Raw genomic sequence first — 15,935 nt, 5'->3', positions numbered from 1 at the left:
TAAGCTGGGTATCCGTTCATCAATAAATTTTAATAAATTAAATGATTAAATAACCTCAGCAAGCCCGCGATACCCCGTCCTTACGGTGACTTTTTCTCGGATTTCAAACGTGTGCATTAGTGGCAATTTTTTTTACTCCTTTCTTTGTGAAAATTATAGTGTCACCCCGCCGGCTGTGCCATGCTGACGAGTCTGTCGACCGGCACTTGCACTGAGCTGTCCATAGCTTCAGACCCACATTTGAAAACTATAGTAAAAAAGATTTTTACAATGCCATTTTTGTTACTGGGTTCAAATGAGCCAAAACAAACCAATCACATGATGGGAAAAGAACAGTGACCCCAAATGAATTCAGTTGCGGCAATCAGCGCGTAGGGAAAAAAAAAAAACAAGTAAAGGTGACGTATCAGAAAACGCATTATAATCTACCTTGATTTGACGACCGGTTTTTTTTGGTCCTTCTTTTTCTTTGAAAAAAATATCTGAAAGAGGGGCACCTTAACGTCAATTTATTTTTATCTATATTCTAATTTTAACAAAAGGTGCTCTCAGCTTGTTCCATTCTGTGCGTCAACTCATTGCATTTAATTTAAAGTGACGTTAGCAGGTAAGCTAAATATTTACGCAAGGAATATTTAGTCGATCTTAACGTGACGTGTATTTTAATTCCTGACAGTTCGCTGTTGAAATGTCGGAAACTCTTTTTATCAAAGAAATCATCGTAGCGCATAATGTTGCACAGCCTTTATTGTAGATAGATGTGAATTTGTTCTAAGAAAAATTTCTTCCACGTGGCCATATGTGAGCGAGTTAGGCTCATCCGTTGGCCAGTGGTTCACAAAAAACATATATAATCAAGTACCGCTTCAATTTTTACTCGCTTCTGTTTTATTTTGACAATATTTACTTGCGATTTTCGAATAGCGATCAACCCACGGTAAAGAATCTATTCCTATAAAGGAAAAAATTGTGTAATACAAGTTTTTTTTAATCTACCTTTTTTTTCGCTACAATTAAAAATACAGAAATCTGTGTTCTAATTACCTTTTTTGCCAATGAAGCTGCAATCGGTCTAATTTTTATCATGAATTCTAAAAGTTAGATCTGCATATATTTGAGACAACCGGTGTTCGAGGTACGAATCAATTTTTTTAAACTTTATTTCGGCCCTTTGCGGAAAGAATTAATCAAACAGAGATTTTCTTGTAAAGAAAGGCTACCGTTCCCTAGTGGCCCATCTCATACACATCTGCACGTTTTGCGAAACGCTCTTCTAAACTGCTGACTTCTGCAAATAAAAACACAAGGATTTATTACAGCGTTGGCGAAAAGCAAAGTGTAAGCCCACTGCAATCTGGTTTTTTCAGCCACTCCGAGCAGTTCATACACCACATCGGGAAAGAAACAGATAACAGACGTCCCCACAAGAATTGCCGATGTTTTAGCTGCCTCGCTCTCGTATTTCAAGTTCGCCATCATAAAAGGGCATGAGACCATTCCTTCTTTAGAGGAAATTCTTTGCTTGTGTTGGCGCACAAGCCCGTATATCCCTGCATAGCTTCCAATCCACGCCAGAATGACGAGGAGATGGATATAAGGTGCGGCGGATTTTCCTGGCTCTATATCGAAAAAAACCGCCATTGTGACTGCTGCTGACCAAACGGTAACGATAGCGCACCAAGTTTGCTTTCTAGATATGAGAATGAGATGTCTGAAGAGGCGAGAGAGCGCTCTCAAGCGATACAGCGTTATGGCGGCTAGATTGTTGGTGGAAGCGTGCAGACTAACAAAGGCGAAAAAGTGAAACGCCTTTATCAAATTGTGAAGATCGCTTTCCGTGCCGTGCGCGAGTAGATAGATGTAAATTGGCTGAGCTAGGACGTTGCTAAGAAGATCTGCCAATGATAGGCTTAAAATAAATAGGTTTAGTCCCTTTCGTAGGTCTTTGTTCTTGAAGATCACGAAAACCACTGTAGTGTTCAACACGGTCCCAAACGCACCAAGAAGACCATTCAGTATTGATAGGCTAATAACTCGAGTAGAAGTCATCTTTTTTCAGTCTAAAAGATTGGATAATTCCACGTTAACCCATTCGTATCCTTAATAACAGCAAACTGTGCCCTTAGTAAACTTGATCGGTGTGTGTGTTCGCGTCAAATGGACTCAGCCTTCGCAAAGCGGAAGTATCAATTAATTGACAGCAAGGTACATGTAATTTTTTTTTTCTCGAGTCATGTATTTGGATGTCTTTACAAAACGATCAATGGTTTTAACGTGAACAAGCATTTGAAAGTAAAAAAGTCAGAAATTTCTCAGAAAGATATCTATTAGTTGCCTGAGTACTAATTTAAACTTGATGTTTCCTTTTTAACTTTTTGACCCCTTTGAGTGACCGGCATCTAATTTCTCCTCACAATATCACCCCTGAATCACATATTAGGGTCATGAGAATTAAGAAAGTGATCACTAACTGAAGAAGCTCTTGATTGTTAAACAAATTCTCCTTTGTCAGAGGTATTTGTACGCAGTTTATCTGTCTCAATTCAATGTGGAGCAAGCACCCTTTTATTCAACAAAAGAGATTTCAGTAAATGGATATTTGGATATCAATAAATTTCTGCCAATTAAACTGTTTCAGAAACAATGCAGTGCTTCACAGATGACGCCACTTAGCAACAAAAACTTTAAGAATCTTTTATTTGCCAGTTTTCCCAACGTCAAGGTTTATTTAAAAAAAAATAAATAAAAATGGAAAAAAATGAAATTTCAGCTGCCTTTCTACATTTTGCTTGCACGCTCCTCGTAAGGTATCAGGGGGGGTTACACTGAACCCCAGAGAAAATTGCTTTGATCTTTTTCATCGAATATCTCAGTTTTATAAAAGAAAGGTCAATTACAGCCCAAACGTGATGGCAAACATACAACTTTTGTTATTATTCTATCCTTCGCTTTTCGTTTTCTGTTTTCCCATAAAAATAAAACCACGCTTATGTCCGGCCTTTGTACAGGTGTTGTATACAGTGTGTGCAGAATAAAGTAACGATTTTTTCGCTTCCTCTGTTTTAGAGATTTTATCAGTGTCTCTCGTCATCCGTCTGCTTGACATTGTATTTTAAGAATTTTCAAGACAATTATCGTATTGATCACAACTGGAAAACGAAGAAGAAACTGAAATTTTCCGCATTTAGAATAATTAAGCGCTTATTGAAAATTCTGGCGAAAAAAAAGGGGGGAGCTTATCAGAAGGAAGGCACTTAATCGAGGGGGTGCTTATTGAGAAATCGTCAACCTATACTGATTCCAATTTAGTTGAAGCTTTAAAAAGTTCACATTAAGTGGAAATAAAAACCGGTTTTCCTTGTATCCCTGCGTTTTAAGAAAGCAAGGGAAGGGGGGGGCTTGTTTGATATCATGGCCGGGGGGGGGGGGTGGGCACTTCTTTGGGGGAGGGAGCGCTTATTAGAGCAAAAACCTTTACATGACGGAGCAGGACGCGCTACATGACAGTAGATCTATTGGTTCCCAGTTTCCTCTCCCAGAAAATTGGTAAAGGTGGAAACGAGTGCACGTAACTCGTAAAAACTTGTCTATTATGATGTTTTCTCTTGATGCTGATCTTATTTGTTTAACCCGCAGAGATGTCTCGATCACTGCTGGTTGTTGTAACCATATTTACCCAACTAATCTCCCACGATGGATTTTTCGTGGTATCTCTTGCCTCTAAGACCTGTTCTGCGAAAACTGAAGATTGCAATTTGGAGGAAGTAGATGCTGCACATCCAAAACTTTTTATGCTGGATGGTGTTGAGGTGAAATGAAAATTTGAGTTTTGATCGAGAAAAGATGTAGCGACATAAACATAAACAATTGAAAAAATATATATTTGCCTTATCCATGGATTTGATTTTTAAGGAAGGAATGAGAAATATCACGTATATTTACCTCTCTATCAGTAAGATACTAAGATATTTATTTCGAGGCGGAGGAGTACTTCTTATCTTACCTGTATAGGTGTATGCCACGAAGAGGGTTTGTATCAATTGGGAGATACTTCTTAGTTTAACAGTAACTCATCAGAGCTGAAATTATGAAAAGATTTATTACAGACAGTACAGAAGTTCCCAACAGAAGCATATTTGTCAACTTCTGAAACTAGCTAGTTTTGGAATAATTTAGTCAGAACACGATTTTTTTCTTCTTTCCTCTCTTACTGAATTTGTAAAAGGTGGGACATGTTCAGGAGGTAAAATTGGTGGAAGGCAGAGTACACCAGTTAATCACTAAAAGCCTGAAACCTCTTCTTTTTGGTAAGTAATGATCACAAGATCACAATTTTATCACTAACCATTAAGCAATGATTTGTAACTAATGTGCCAGTAAGACATTAAGGTTCAAAATGTGCCTGTTGGTGTGGCTAGGTTAAACCAAACCAATCACAATGGAATGTCTGACAGGCTCTATCAAATCCAGTCAAAATATTAGGATTTGCATTTGAAGTCACTGTAATAAAGTCTTAATTTAAGACTTTGTTATTATACCATAGTTTAACTACGTCTCTGTATTTTTCTGTGAATCATCATCTTGCAACCCTACAGGCAATTTAGGTTTGTTTGATCCTCGATGCTAATCCCCAACCTTGTGCTTTAATAATTTCTCTTTAGGTGTACCCTTTTGATATCATTATTGTTGTTTGCCTTTCTAGAAATACCAGAATTTCTAAGCAATGAGGAATGTGAACACATAATCAAACTTGCTGGCAAAAAAGGCCTTTTTGAAAGCACTACCTTACCTGATCATGAAGATCATTCTGGTGAGAATTAAAAGTGAAGGACTATTCAGATCTCTAATATGTGGATATAGCTTTTTTAACTCTGGTGTGGCTGGAGACAATCTGGCCACTTCATTAGCTTACAAGAGAAGACTTCTCTTCACCCAAATCTATCAGCTCTAGTAAGGTCCATTCTAGGGTCAAGGGTGTATATACCAATTTATCTCACTCCTTCTAGCTATGCATTATGAAGATGACTGGGAAAATGTCAGCTTGTTGCTTTTGAAAAATCATAGAATGACTCCATCCCAGGAACAAACCTTAGAGCCCTTTCAATAAATTGAAACCAGTTTATACTCTTGTGTAATGGGAAGAACTGTCAGTTTTACCATTCTTTTTTGGACTAATCTTTGGCTATATCCAAGACTTGCAATAAACAATTAAATACAAGGAACTCATTTGTCAATTGTAATTTTACTCCTGTTATCCTAGAGAGGATTTATGACCACATTGTAGTTACAGTTTTAAGACCAGATTATCTGATAAATGGCCTCTTTACTAACCTTTTAGCTTATAGTGATGAGGAAAAGAATGAAAATTGTAAGGATTTACTTTCCAATGACAGAGATAGTGATGGCAAGATCTCCACAGCTGAGGTAAGTCAAAATCAGAGCTCATATACACCTTTCACTTCTTAGATCTCAAATCTTATTTTCATAAATGATAACAGTACTCTTAATTCCTCTGTTGACTAGTTTTGAGAAACTGGTGTAATATCATAATAATCTACATTTCTTTATTCATTTGTGCATTGTGATAAGTTCTCATTACCTGCCTGGTGAAAATTGATACTATTTTAAAATTATGTGAAGTCATATTTTGATTGGCCAATGGGTGGATCACAATTGAATTATTATCATTATTATCATTATTATTATTTATTGAATTATTACTGAAATGGTACCTAAATAGATTTGTACTGAAATTTTGGTTAATATGGATAAATAGATTGACACTTGTTAACAAGAAACATGGTCTCACTTTTTAGTTTTCCACCTTCATAAAACAGGAGTTTTCAATGTCAGTAAGTGATGCCGATGTGGACATGATGTAAGTTCATGTGTTCAGTTCCTCTTTAACTATTATTTTACTGCTGTGGGCTTTTACACACAAATTGAGTGCCTAGAACAGGCCAAGTCATCCCTAAATGAAAGTCCTAATTTTTGAAATTTTTTTTTTTAATCAGGTTGCAAAAAATAAACTTTGATAGAGACAGTGATGGTAAGCTAAGTTCACATGCTTATATTTTGGTTTGGTCATTATTGTACTAATTAAACAAACAAATACATCGTCAAGTGGCGCTGAGTGCTCAAGTTGGTCACAATCAAATTTCCAGGAAGCCTTTAAAGGTTTCTTTTATTTGTAACTGTGAGAAAATGCACTGTATAGAATATATTACATTACACAGTATCATATATATTATGAAGATCAAGCTTGGACACACTGATGACTTAAGTATGCTATCCATTGATCTGTTATGATGATGAATGGCCATTATGTCAAGGCTTGGCAGGTCTTCCAGAGTGCATCCTGTGGCTGTTCAAAGTCAGGCAAGATCAGATACATATTATAATTCTTTGTTTTTTGGAATTATTTATTAAGCCATGGTTGAGCTGTTGTGTCAAGGTCTCAGGCAAAATGACCCACACAGGTTTCACTTTGCAGCTAGGAGAAATATGCCTCTCTCTGCCTAGGGGTATTAGTGGTTACCAGAAAACTTACAGTGGGGGGAGGGGGGATAACCAGCAATGGTTTGATGAGCCAACTAGGAGAAGTAGCAATGCTCCTATTAATGCTTTGGAAACTGGAAACTTCAATGGGTGAGTAAGTCAGTCTCAAATGCAGGCTTTATCTTTCAAGGTTTGATCAGTGAAAAAGAATGCCTCAAGGGCAATCATGTGGCATTTGACAAATACATGACATACCTGGAAGACAATCATCCACGAGAAAGGACAAGACTCAGTAAGCAGACTTGGCTGAGAGTAACAGGCAGCACCGATCTAGTGTTAAGGGACTTGCAAAGAAGGCAGGAAAAGTGTTCTACCATTCACTATGTTAAAAACTATTTCTTGTCTTAACTTTAAGGAATAATCATTTTTTAATGGAATCCACCTTCATGGAAATTTAAAAATTAAAAAAGTGAAAACTAATTTACCTTTCTCCTTTTGCAGAGTGATACAGTTGACAAAACTGCCACAATTTTTTATTGAAAACAGCGAAGACTTACAGGTAAAATATGTACTCTTTGTTAATATAATGGTTTGAAGTTGATTGAAGGTCTGCTGTTAGTTGGTCAATAGTTGGTCAATGGTTGGCCAATATTTCACCCATAGTTGGCTGACTATGAACTAAGAGTTGACCAATGTCTTAATATCCTGTCATTCAGCTGATGCCACTACAAGGGAAACACTAACTAATGACTGAATATCAGTGGTTATGTAGTGACAATTGATAAACTTTTAACTGAAATAATTATCAATATTGATGCTTTGCTTGATTTATCAATCAGCTATCAACTTATTGATTGAATATCAATGGTTATGTAGTGACAATTCACAGAGTTTCAACTGATACATTGATGGATATTGATGCATTTATTGATTGATTTATCAACTTATTCTTTGACCAAGGTTACTTACGCCCAACATCTGTAAAATGACAATTTTGCAAATTATGCATCAGGCCTGTGCCAAGCTTATTAATGTAGGCTTGTTTACTCTTTTGATCAGGTTGTCCAGTATGGTATTCACGGTCATTATCATGCACATTATGACTCCACAAATGAATGGAATGGTGAGGCTTCACGATGCTGTTTTGGGAATTACTCTGATAATTGCAGCTTGTGTAGGTTAGTAAGTCTATGTTATGAATAGCCTCCAATCAGTCTTATATTTTCAGATAGCTTGATTTTTTATTTACCTCATGGTTGAGCACTGTAAGACCTCTTGCTTAATTTGAAAAGCTTTTCAAATAAGTAGCATTGTTTTTTACTTTGTGCAGAGACTATTTCAAATTTACCTTTTTTGAGATTTTAATTGAATATATGTGTCATGAACGTCTATACACGTCAATCACTGTGTGTTACGTTACAGATAATAATAATAATAATAATAATAATAATAATAATAATAATAAAGCCTTTATTTAAAGAGGGTGGCACTTAATAGCCAAAGGCTAATAAACTTGTGGCCCTCACAAAAGATACTAAGTAATCAATGTCGGAAAAGTGACGTCAGCCGTGTAACCTCGCAACGCAAAACCAAGGGTGGTCTTTAGGATTGTGGTTTTGTAAAAGATATAGGCTAAGATCGACGCGATACGAAGCGTGTGACGACTAGAATAAAGATAGGAAAAGAAAACTACGCGAGTGACTAGTGTTGCTATACTGGGATTTCCAACACTAACTGGCACCTCCGACGGGACTGAGATCGAGACATGGAACTGGAGGCACTTCAGAAGAATTTGGACGCAAAACTCAAGCTTTTGGCGTACAAGCAAGAAAAGGGAAAGGGCATTGTGGACAAGGCAAACGCGACAACTATTGGGAGACACCGTGACGGGTTGGTGTGTTTAGCAAAAGAAGCGGACGAGATCAAATTAAAGATCGAAGAGAAGAAGATTGCAAAGGGTGAGCAAATGGACGAGGTATGTGCATGGAGCAATGAAATAGACAAAGTTATTGAGGGTGTAGACGCGGAGATCGAATACCTTGGGAAGTGTTTGGGGGAGGTGAAGAAAAAAATCGCAAATGGCCGAAAAAGAAAGCGAGAAAGCGACAATCGCGAAGGAGAGAGAGGAGCAACTCGCGTTTGAAAAAGCACAATGGGAAATGAAGCTTGATTACGAAAAAAAATCAGAAGAATTAGGTAGCAAAAAAGGGAAAGGGTTATCAGGCGATTCCGGAATGCACGCAAAGTTGCCAAAGCTATCAATAACGAAGTTTGATGGGTCCTTCGAACAATGGCTCTCTTTTTGGAACAAATTTTCCGCGGAAATAGACGCGACGGATCTGTCAGCAGTGACAAAGTTCGCTTATCTAAAGGAACTCCTTGTTACAAAGGTACGAGCGGACATAGATGGACTCCCGTTCAATCTTGAGGGGTACGAAAGGGCGAAGGCCATCCTAAAATCGGAGTACGGGAAAACGTCAGAAATTGTAAATGCATATGTAAACAACATCATGGGTTTGCCTACCATCACAAGCGCCAGTCCAAAAGAAATTAATGAGTTTTACAAAAGGCTTCTGTTCAATGTACAAAGCTTAGAGACGCTCGGGAAGTTACGTGAAGTCTCCGGAAATGTGAGGGCGGTGTTAGACAAACTGAAAGGAATAAAGGGAGACTTAGTCCGGGGACACGAAGATTGGCGAGACTGGGATTTTGCTAAACTGATTCAGGCAATTAAAGGTTGGAGAGACATAAATTCAGAAGGAGAAGAAAGCGATGGTGCGAGTGTGTCCAAGAGGAAGAATGATCGCAACGACTGGAATGCCCGCGTTCCGCCGCCACGCGGAAGGTCTTATCAGGTCCAACAACAAGCAAATGGAGGACAGATGCGCGGATGCGTCTATTGCGATGACACGAACCACACATCCGCTAATTGCACCAAAGTTGTCGCGGTCGGAGACCGCAAACGAATTCTGAGCCAAAAACAGTTGTGTTTTAATTGTACAAGTGACAAACACAGAGCAGACAGCTGTAGAAGCCGCGGGTGTCATAACTGTCAACGCCGACATCACACGTCAATATGTGATCACCCACCAAGCGGTCACACAACGAGGGGAAGATTTATGACGGCACAAAACAAAGGAACAGAGAGAGTCGTGTATCCCGTTGTTGTCGTAGAAGTAAATGGAATCAAATGCCGCGCACTCCTAGACACTGGGGCAGGCAGCTCATACGCGTCGTCAGCTATCCTTGAACACCTGGGAAACAAACCGCTACGAGAAGAATTCAAGCGCATAGAGATGATGCTTGGGTCAACAAACAAGGTCATCGGAGTTCATAGCGTGACGATTGGCAGCCTTGATGGAAAATTTCGATTGGAAACGGAAGTCACCAGAGTGGACCGTAGTACATTGCTATCACTTGACAACCCAGGATATGCTGGGATACTGGAGAAATATCCCTACTTGGATGGGGTATACATGGACGACAGAGACGAGAAGCCTGAGCTACCAGTCCACATTATCCTGGGTGCGAGCGAGTACGCGAAAATAAAGACAGAAACCATACCAAAGATCGGACGTCCCGGCGAACCTGTTGCAGAGCTAACAAAGTTCGGATGGACAATTATGTCACCAGGTAAAGAAGTTGACCTCTCTAATATGTTCTTGACCCAGACGACAGCGGCAGATTACGAACAACTATGCAAATTAGATGTTCTAGGATTGCGTGACACACCAGGCGGAGATCAAGCAGATGTTTATGAAGAATTCAAGGAACAATTAACACGAGGGCCAGAGGGATGGTACGAGACGGGGCTACCCTGGAGGGGAAACCACCCTCCACTGCCCAACCACAGAGCGGGAAGCTTGAAGCGATTGGAAAGTACCATTCGGAAACTGGAGAAGAACGGAATACTCCAGAAGTATGACGCCATAATTAAAGACCAGCTTAACGAAGGAATAGTGGAGCGAGTGTCAGGCCCACCAGTGGGAAAGGAGTTCTATATTCCACATAAAGCAGTGGTGAGAGAAGCTGCAGAGAGTACCAAACTTCGAATCGTGTACGACGCCTCTGCCCGAGCTTCAGAGAAGGCTCCTTCTCTCAACGAGTGCCTTCACGCGGGACCTCCGTTGCAGAACAAGCTTTGGGCTGTTCTTGTCCGTGCACGTTTCCACCCAGTCGCGTTAACAGGTGATATCAAGCAAGCGTTCTTACAAGTACGAATACGGGAAGAAGACAGGGATGCCATGAGATTCCACTGGATCACGGACTTGCAATCCAGGCGAGTGGAAATACTGAGATTCACGAGAGCTCTGTTTGGTTTGGCCCCATCGCCCTTTCTTCTTGGGGGAGTTATCAAACAACACCTGGAAGCCTGTCGTACCGAGAATCCGGACCTGGTGAGGGAAATAGAGAAGAGTCTATACGTCGATGACCTTATCAGCGGGGGACCCACCGTAAAAGCTGCCCTTGAAGTCAAAGCAGGCGTTACCCATGTCTTTAACCAAGCCTCATTCAAGCTGCACAAGTGGCATTCAAATGTTCCGACAGTGGAGTCCCCTGGTGAGTCTCTTAGCGAAGATACTACATTCGCGAAAGAACAGTTGGGTGCACCTCAAGAAGGAGGGGGATCTATTCTCGGGCTTCCATGGAACAAGCGACAAGATACCATTGAAATAAATTTCCCAACTGACCGCACCCAAGTGACAAAGAGAGGGATACTAGCGAAGATAGCAAGAGTGTATGACCCGTTAGGGCTCGCAGCGCCTATGACATTGAGTGGAAAACTACTGTACCGAGACGCATGTGATTTGAAAGTCGGATGGGATGCTCAACTTCCTGGTCAACTGGGAACCAAGTGGTCAAGATGGGAAGCACAGCTACCAGTGAGCATTTCCGTACCCAGAGCCATACCTCAACACTTTGAAGAGATCAGCAACATTGAGCTACATTGTTTCGGCGACGCAAGCGGACAAGGCGTTTCTGCGGCAGTGTACGGTGTCATATCTCAACCATCCGGTGATAGTGTTGGGCTGATAGCAGCCAAAGCTAGACTGGCGAAGCAAGGCCTCACCATCCCCCGCCTCGAGTTGGTCTCCGGTCACATGGCGACCAATCTCATTGTGAACGTTAAGGAAGCATTAGAGGATTTCCCAGTTGGAAATATGGTTTGCTGGTTGGACAGCAGCGTTGCGTTACATTGGATCAAGGGAGCAGGGAGTTACAAGCAGTTCGTAAGCAATCGAGTGCAGAAAATCCAGCAACACCCAGAAGTAAACTGGCGTCATGTGGGTACAAAGGACAACCCAGCTGACCTTGGCAGTCGGAGCGGAAGCGTGGAAAATGAAGAGCTATGGTGGAGAGGGCCTGAGTGGCTACTAGACCGAGAGCGATGGCCAGCCGATATTAAGACAACGGCCACACCAGACAGTCAGGCGGAAGCAAAAGTGATACGGGAAGTATTCGCTGTAGCACAAGCTAAGACAGACATCCTAGACGCCTTGCTGATCAAGTTCAACTTATGGAAAACCCTAAGGGTTTGTGCGTGGGTGACTCGATTCATACATAACCTACGGAGCGAAAAGACGAGAAGATCTAAGGGACCACTCACGACAGAGGAGATCGAGATGCAGCGACACCTTTGGCTAAAGCGAACACAGGTGAATTTCAAGAGAGACGAGCGGTTCGAAGATCATCGTGTTCAGCTGAACCTACAAGAAAACGCAGACGGGTTACTGGAATGCCGAGGGCGGATTCAGGGAGACTATCCCATTTACTTGCCTGAGTCTCATCCGTTCGCGGAGAAGATGGTGGCAGACGCACATATCAGGACACTCCACGGGGGAGTGAGCCTCACAATGGCAAAGATTCGTGAAAGGTACTGGGTTCCCAGGTTGCGTCGCCTTGCAAAAAGAGTCGTTAAAGCTTGTAACGGCTGCAAGCGGTTCCGCGCCACAGCGTTCGCGGTTCCGCCACCAGGACAGCTACCAAGGGATCGTACCGAAGGAGAAAATGCGTTCCAAGTAGTCGGAGTGGATTTCGCCGGACCACTGAAGTATAGAAAGGGGAGGAATCATGAAGGCAAAGCTTACATAACGCTTTACGCCTGTAGCCTGACCAGAGGTATTTACCTTGAGCTACTACCCAGCCTAGAAACGGGAGAATTCCTTCGATGCCTGAAACGGTTTATCGCCCGACGTGGGCGGCCAGAAAAGATTTACTCAGACAACGGGAGTACCTTCGTGGCAGCAGCTAAGTGGCTGAAACAAGTGATGACTGACGAACGCCTCAACGAATTCCTCTCCCGTCAAGAAATCAAGTGGCAATTCAACCTGAGCAGAGCACCCTGGTGGGGAGGGCAGTTCGAGAGAATGGTTGGATTGGTGAAGAGAAGTCTACAGAAGACCATTGGAAACGGGTTCCTAACGTGGACCGAGTTAGAGGAGGTTATACTAGACGTAGAGGTTGCAGTCAACAACCGACCTTTAAGTTACGTGGAGGACGATGTGCAGCTACCGATCTTGACCCCCCACTCCCTGTTGTTTGGTCAACCAAATGCACTACTCGAGTTGGAACCGCACCGCATAGAAGACGGTGAATTACGCAAGCGAGCAAAGTATCTCAGACGATGCAAGGAGGCCGTCTGGAAGCGATGGACGGGGGAGTACTTAAAGGGGCTGCGCGAACGCCATCGTCTAAAGAATCCTGGAAAGCCCGAAAATCCTATTGTGGGCGAGGTCGTGCTGATCAAGTCGGACGACAAGAATCGCGGGAAATGGAAGGTCGGGATCGTCACGGAACTAATCAAAGGGCGTGACGGTGTTGTCCGGGGAGCAAAGTTGCGCACAGGGACCTCACATCTAGAGCGAGCAGTACAGCAGCTGTATCCGTTAGAACTGTCATGTGATCGACCGGGAGACGGCGACAGACCTCCAACGACCGAGTTGCGCATTGAAGCGCCAGCGTTCAGGCCTTCCCGTGATGCAGCCGTCGCAGCAAGATTACGTATGGAGGATCTTGCTCACGATGAGGAAGGGGATTGAACTTTGAACCAAACCGAAACAGATTGGATGACAACAGCGGATCGGATGCTTGAACATTCTACTTATGAACTGAACATCTGCCACTATGGCTACTGATTGATCAATGATTAGTGTGATTAGGGAATCGATTGAGAATTCTAGATGATAGATTCGTTCATAAAATTTAAGCGATAAGGTTCATTTCTCGACAGACATTTGCTCTCCGAGACAAATGGGGGGAGGGTGTCGGAAAAGTGACGTCAGCCGTGTAACCTCGCAACGCAAAACCAAGGGTGGTCTTTAGGATTGTGGTTTTGTAAAAGATATAGGCTAAGATCGACGCGATACGAAGCGTGTGACGACTAGAATAAAGATAGGAAAAGAAAACTACGCGAGTGACTAGTGTTGCTATACTGGGATTTCCAACATCAATTGCTTATTGTACACTTCAGTCTTGTTGACAATAAACCTTCAGTCTGATCAAATGTCAGTGAAATATCTTTGAAACTGGTGCCGAGACCCGGGTCAACCGTATGGCCTGCCACCCAGAGTAGCAGTAGCCACATGTGCATTTCATCAGACCTTTTTTCTTTCTGCCTCAGGTTTATGACAGTGCTCTATTACCTTAATGATGTAAAACGTGGTGGAGAAACAGCCTTTCCAGTTGCTGATGAGAAAAATATCAACCAAACGGTATGAGAAGCGTTCAAAGCAATTGAGGTGAAAGGTGAATTCACTCATTTAAGTAGTGCTTAGGAATTCCCTTCCAGCTTGCCAGCTAATGATACCTTGAAAAATGACTACATGAACAGTGGTACAAGAAACAATTTTGAACGGCAAAATAATTATAATTGAAAGAAGGATCACTTCAGATACGGAAATGACTAAAGTGTTTTTTGAAAATTAAGTCCTCCTCCCCTCATGACCGCCCCCCAATACCGGTACATTACTCTAATCAACATGGTTCTCAAACCAAGTGGGTGTTGTCATGGGAGCCACTTAAAGTAGTAACCAGCTGTGCCATGCAAAGTCCGTTTTTTTCTTAGGCCACTCGACGTGAATGAAAGAGGTTAGCGAGTGAGCAAAAGTTGCGTGAAAATTGAGGGCAGGAAGAACGAACGAGCATACGCCCAAATTTAGCGCGTTTTATCTACAACCCATTATACCTACTTGATTTTTCTTACTGCCATGGTAATGTCATACTTTATTCCTTGAAACTATGTATAGGAAATTGAAAAGGAAAACCGGACAAATTTAAGCATCCACTGCTATGACGCTAATGTGGTTGTACGTCCTGCAAGAGGCAAAGCTGTAATGTGGTACAATCACATGATCAGTAACGTGACTGGTTTGCTTGGAACACACGACGTACGCTCTTTACACGGAGGGTGTGATGTCCTGGAAGGTTCCAAGTGGATTGCAAACAACTGGATAAATGCACCATTTGAATGGAAAGAAGTCAGCTGATGGCGCTGATTAGAATTTATCTCCATTTTCGTTTGAAATTCAACGCCAAATTCAACGCCAAATGAAGTCTCTCTAGATCTTGATGTAGAGAGTATATATACTTTTGCGATAAAACTTGATATTTTGCACACATCTCAGTGTTGTTTTCTGGTTGTTATGAGCCCCATAACGTCGTCCTCTAAAAGAAATTCTGGAATGTGAGTAACTGACTAAAGTGGGTTAATGGACTTTAATATACAATTTGGATTGGTCAATGATTTCATATATTTTTTGAAACTGTGTTTCCGCATTAACCTAGTATTGCATAATCTTTCCTAATTTGGTATTTAAACTATTATTTTTTTTCCCTGTTACATATTTTAGTGCAGAACAGCAGAACACTTAGGGACGTGTCCGAGTCCGTGATTCACCAGTATATTAGTACACTTTTTTTTTGCTCTGATTAAGGCCTTGAAATCTTCATAGTACATTCGGTGATGAAATTCTCTCCTGATTCTACGTCCATAGTTTACCTCGTCCTATCCAACTGCACTAGGTAGTGTTCAAATAACGCGTGAATCGATTACAAATATAAGTCGTTATTAGGACAGTTGGTTATCACTAGTAATTTTGTACTGTAAAAAAACCTCTTCAGGCAGTCGCCTGAGCGTGCTACACTTGTCAATCTGCTTCGCTTTTTCAGCCTTACAAGAAATGCTCAGAAAATTAAGCCTTTGGATAATAAATAACTTATCACACGTTTTGGTGTGTAGTATTGTTGCTTATTTTACTCGTTCAGTGTTTGTAATTTTACTCACTCTACGGCCTCGTCCAAATAAAGCAAAACTTTGTAAAAATACTCAGTAATACTACACACCAAAACATCTAATAAGATATGTTATGTAACCTCAAGGAACAAGTCGAGCTTTAGCAAGTAAAATTATCTTCCTTTTTCACAACATCTCTTTACCG

General features: G+C 41.4%; 3 protein-coding genes across 4 annotated transcripts; 2 read left to right on the top strand and 1 right to left on the bottom strand.

Moving 5' to 3' along the window:
- Positions 1 to 643: 643 nt before the first annotated feature.
- On the bottom strand, positions 644 to 2,314 carry LOC113685318 (melanocortin receptor 4-like). Its single transcript, XM_027202813.2, has one exon. It carries the CDS (start codon positions 2,047 to 2,049, stop codon positions 1,240 to 1,242), a length of 810 nt encoding a protein of 269 aa, XP_027058614.2. The 5' UTR covers positions 2,050 to 2,314; the 3' UTR covers positions 644 to 1,239.
- A 1,150-nt stretch (positions 2,315 to 3,464) lies between these two features.
- LOC113685360 (transmembrane prolyl 4-hydroxylase) lies at positions 3,465 to 15,116 on the top strand. 2 transcript variants are annotated; one of them, XM_027202866.2, is made up of 11 exons: positions 3,465 to 3,809; positions 4,226 to 4,307; positions 4,703 to 4,810; positions 5,339 to 5,424; positions 5,817 to 5,878; positions 6,015 to 6,049; positions 6,689 to 6,854; positions 7,000 to 7,057; positions 7,558 to 7,676; positions 14,120 to 14,210; positions 14,745 to 15,116. In XM_027202866.2, exons 1-11 carry the CDS (start codon positions 3,639 to 3,641, stop codon positions 14,982 to 14,984), a joined length of 1,218 nt encoding a protein of 405 aa, XP_027058667.2. In that variant the 5' UTR covers positions 3,465 to 3,638; the 3' UTR covers positions 14,985 to 15,116. The 2 variants fall into 2 exon arrangements, with proteins under 2 accessions (XP_027058667.2, XP_089056514.1); XM_089200388.1 differs by having other exon boundaries at positions 14,120 to 14,244.
- Positions 8,051 to 13,907, top strand: LOC149048101 (uncharacterized). Its single transcript, XM_089200387.1, has one exon. The coding sequence runs from the start codon at positions 8,577 to 8,579 to the stop codon at positions 13,536 to 13,538; it is 4,962 nt and encodes a 1,653-aa protein (XP_089056513.1). The 5' UTR covers positions 8,051 to 8,576; the 3' UTR covers positions 13,539 to 13,907.
- Positions 15,117 to 15,935: the final 819 nt, after the last annotated feature.

This window comes from Pocillopora damicornis, chromosome 3 (genome assembly GCF_964200805.1).
Source record: "Pocillopora damicornis chromosome 3, jaPocDami1.2, whole genome shotgun sequence".
Taxonomy (NCBI): domain Eukaryota; kingdom Metazoa; phylum Cnidaria; class Anthozoa; order Scleractinia; family Pocilloporidae; genus Pocillopora; species Pocillopora damicornis.
This window is presented reverse-complemented; position numbering and strand designations above follow the sequence as displayed.

What these genes read in the sequence shown, in the direction of transcription:
- LOC113685318 (XM_027202813.2), bottom strand. Translation starts at nt 2,049, where the DNA reads ATGACTTCTACTCGAGTTATTAGCCTATCAATACTGAATGGTCTTCTT.
- LOC113685360 (XM_027202866.2), top strand. Translation starts at nt 3,639, where the DNA reads ATGTCTCGATCACTGCTGGTTGTTGTAACCATATTTACCCAACTAATC. An exon ending in CCTGAAACCTCTTCTTTTTG is followed by an intron (nt 4,308 to 4,702) that starts GTAAGTAATGAT and finishes TTGCCTTTCTAG; the next exon opens with AAATACCAGAATTTCTAAGC. An exon ending in CTTTGATAGAGACAGTGATG is followed by an intron (nt 6,050 to 6,688) that starts GTAAGCTAAGTT and finishes TTATCTTTCAAG; the next exon opens with GTTTGATCAGTGAAAAAGAA.
- LOC149048101 (XM_089200387.1), top strand. Translation starts at nt 8,577, where the DNA reads ATGGCCGAAAAAGAAAGCGAGAAAGCGACAATCGCGAAGGAGAGAGAG.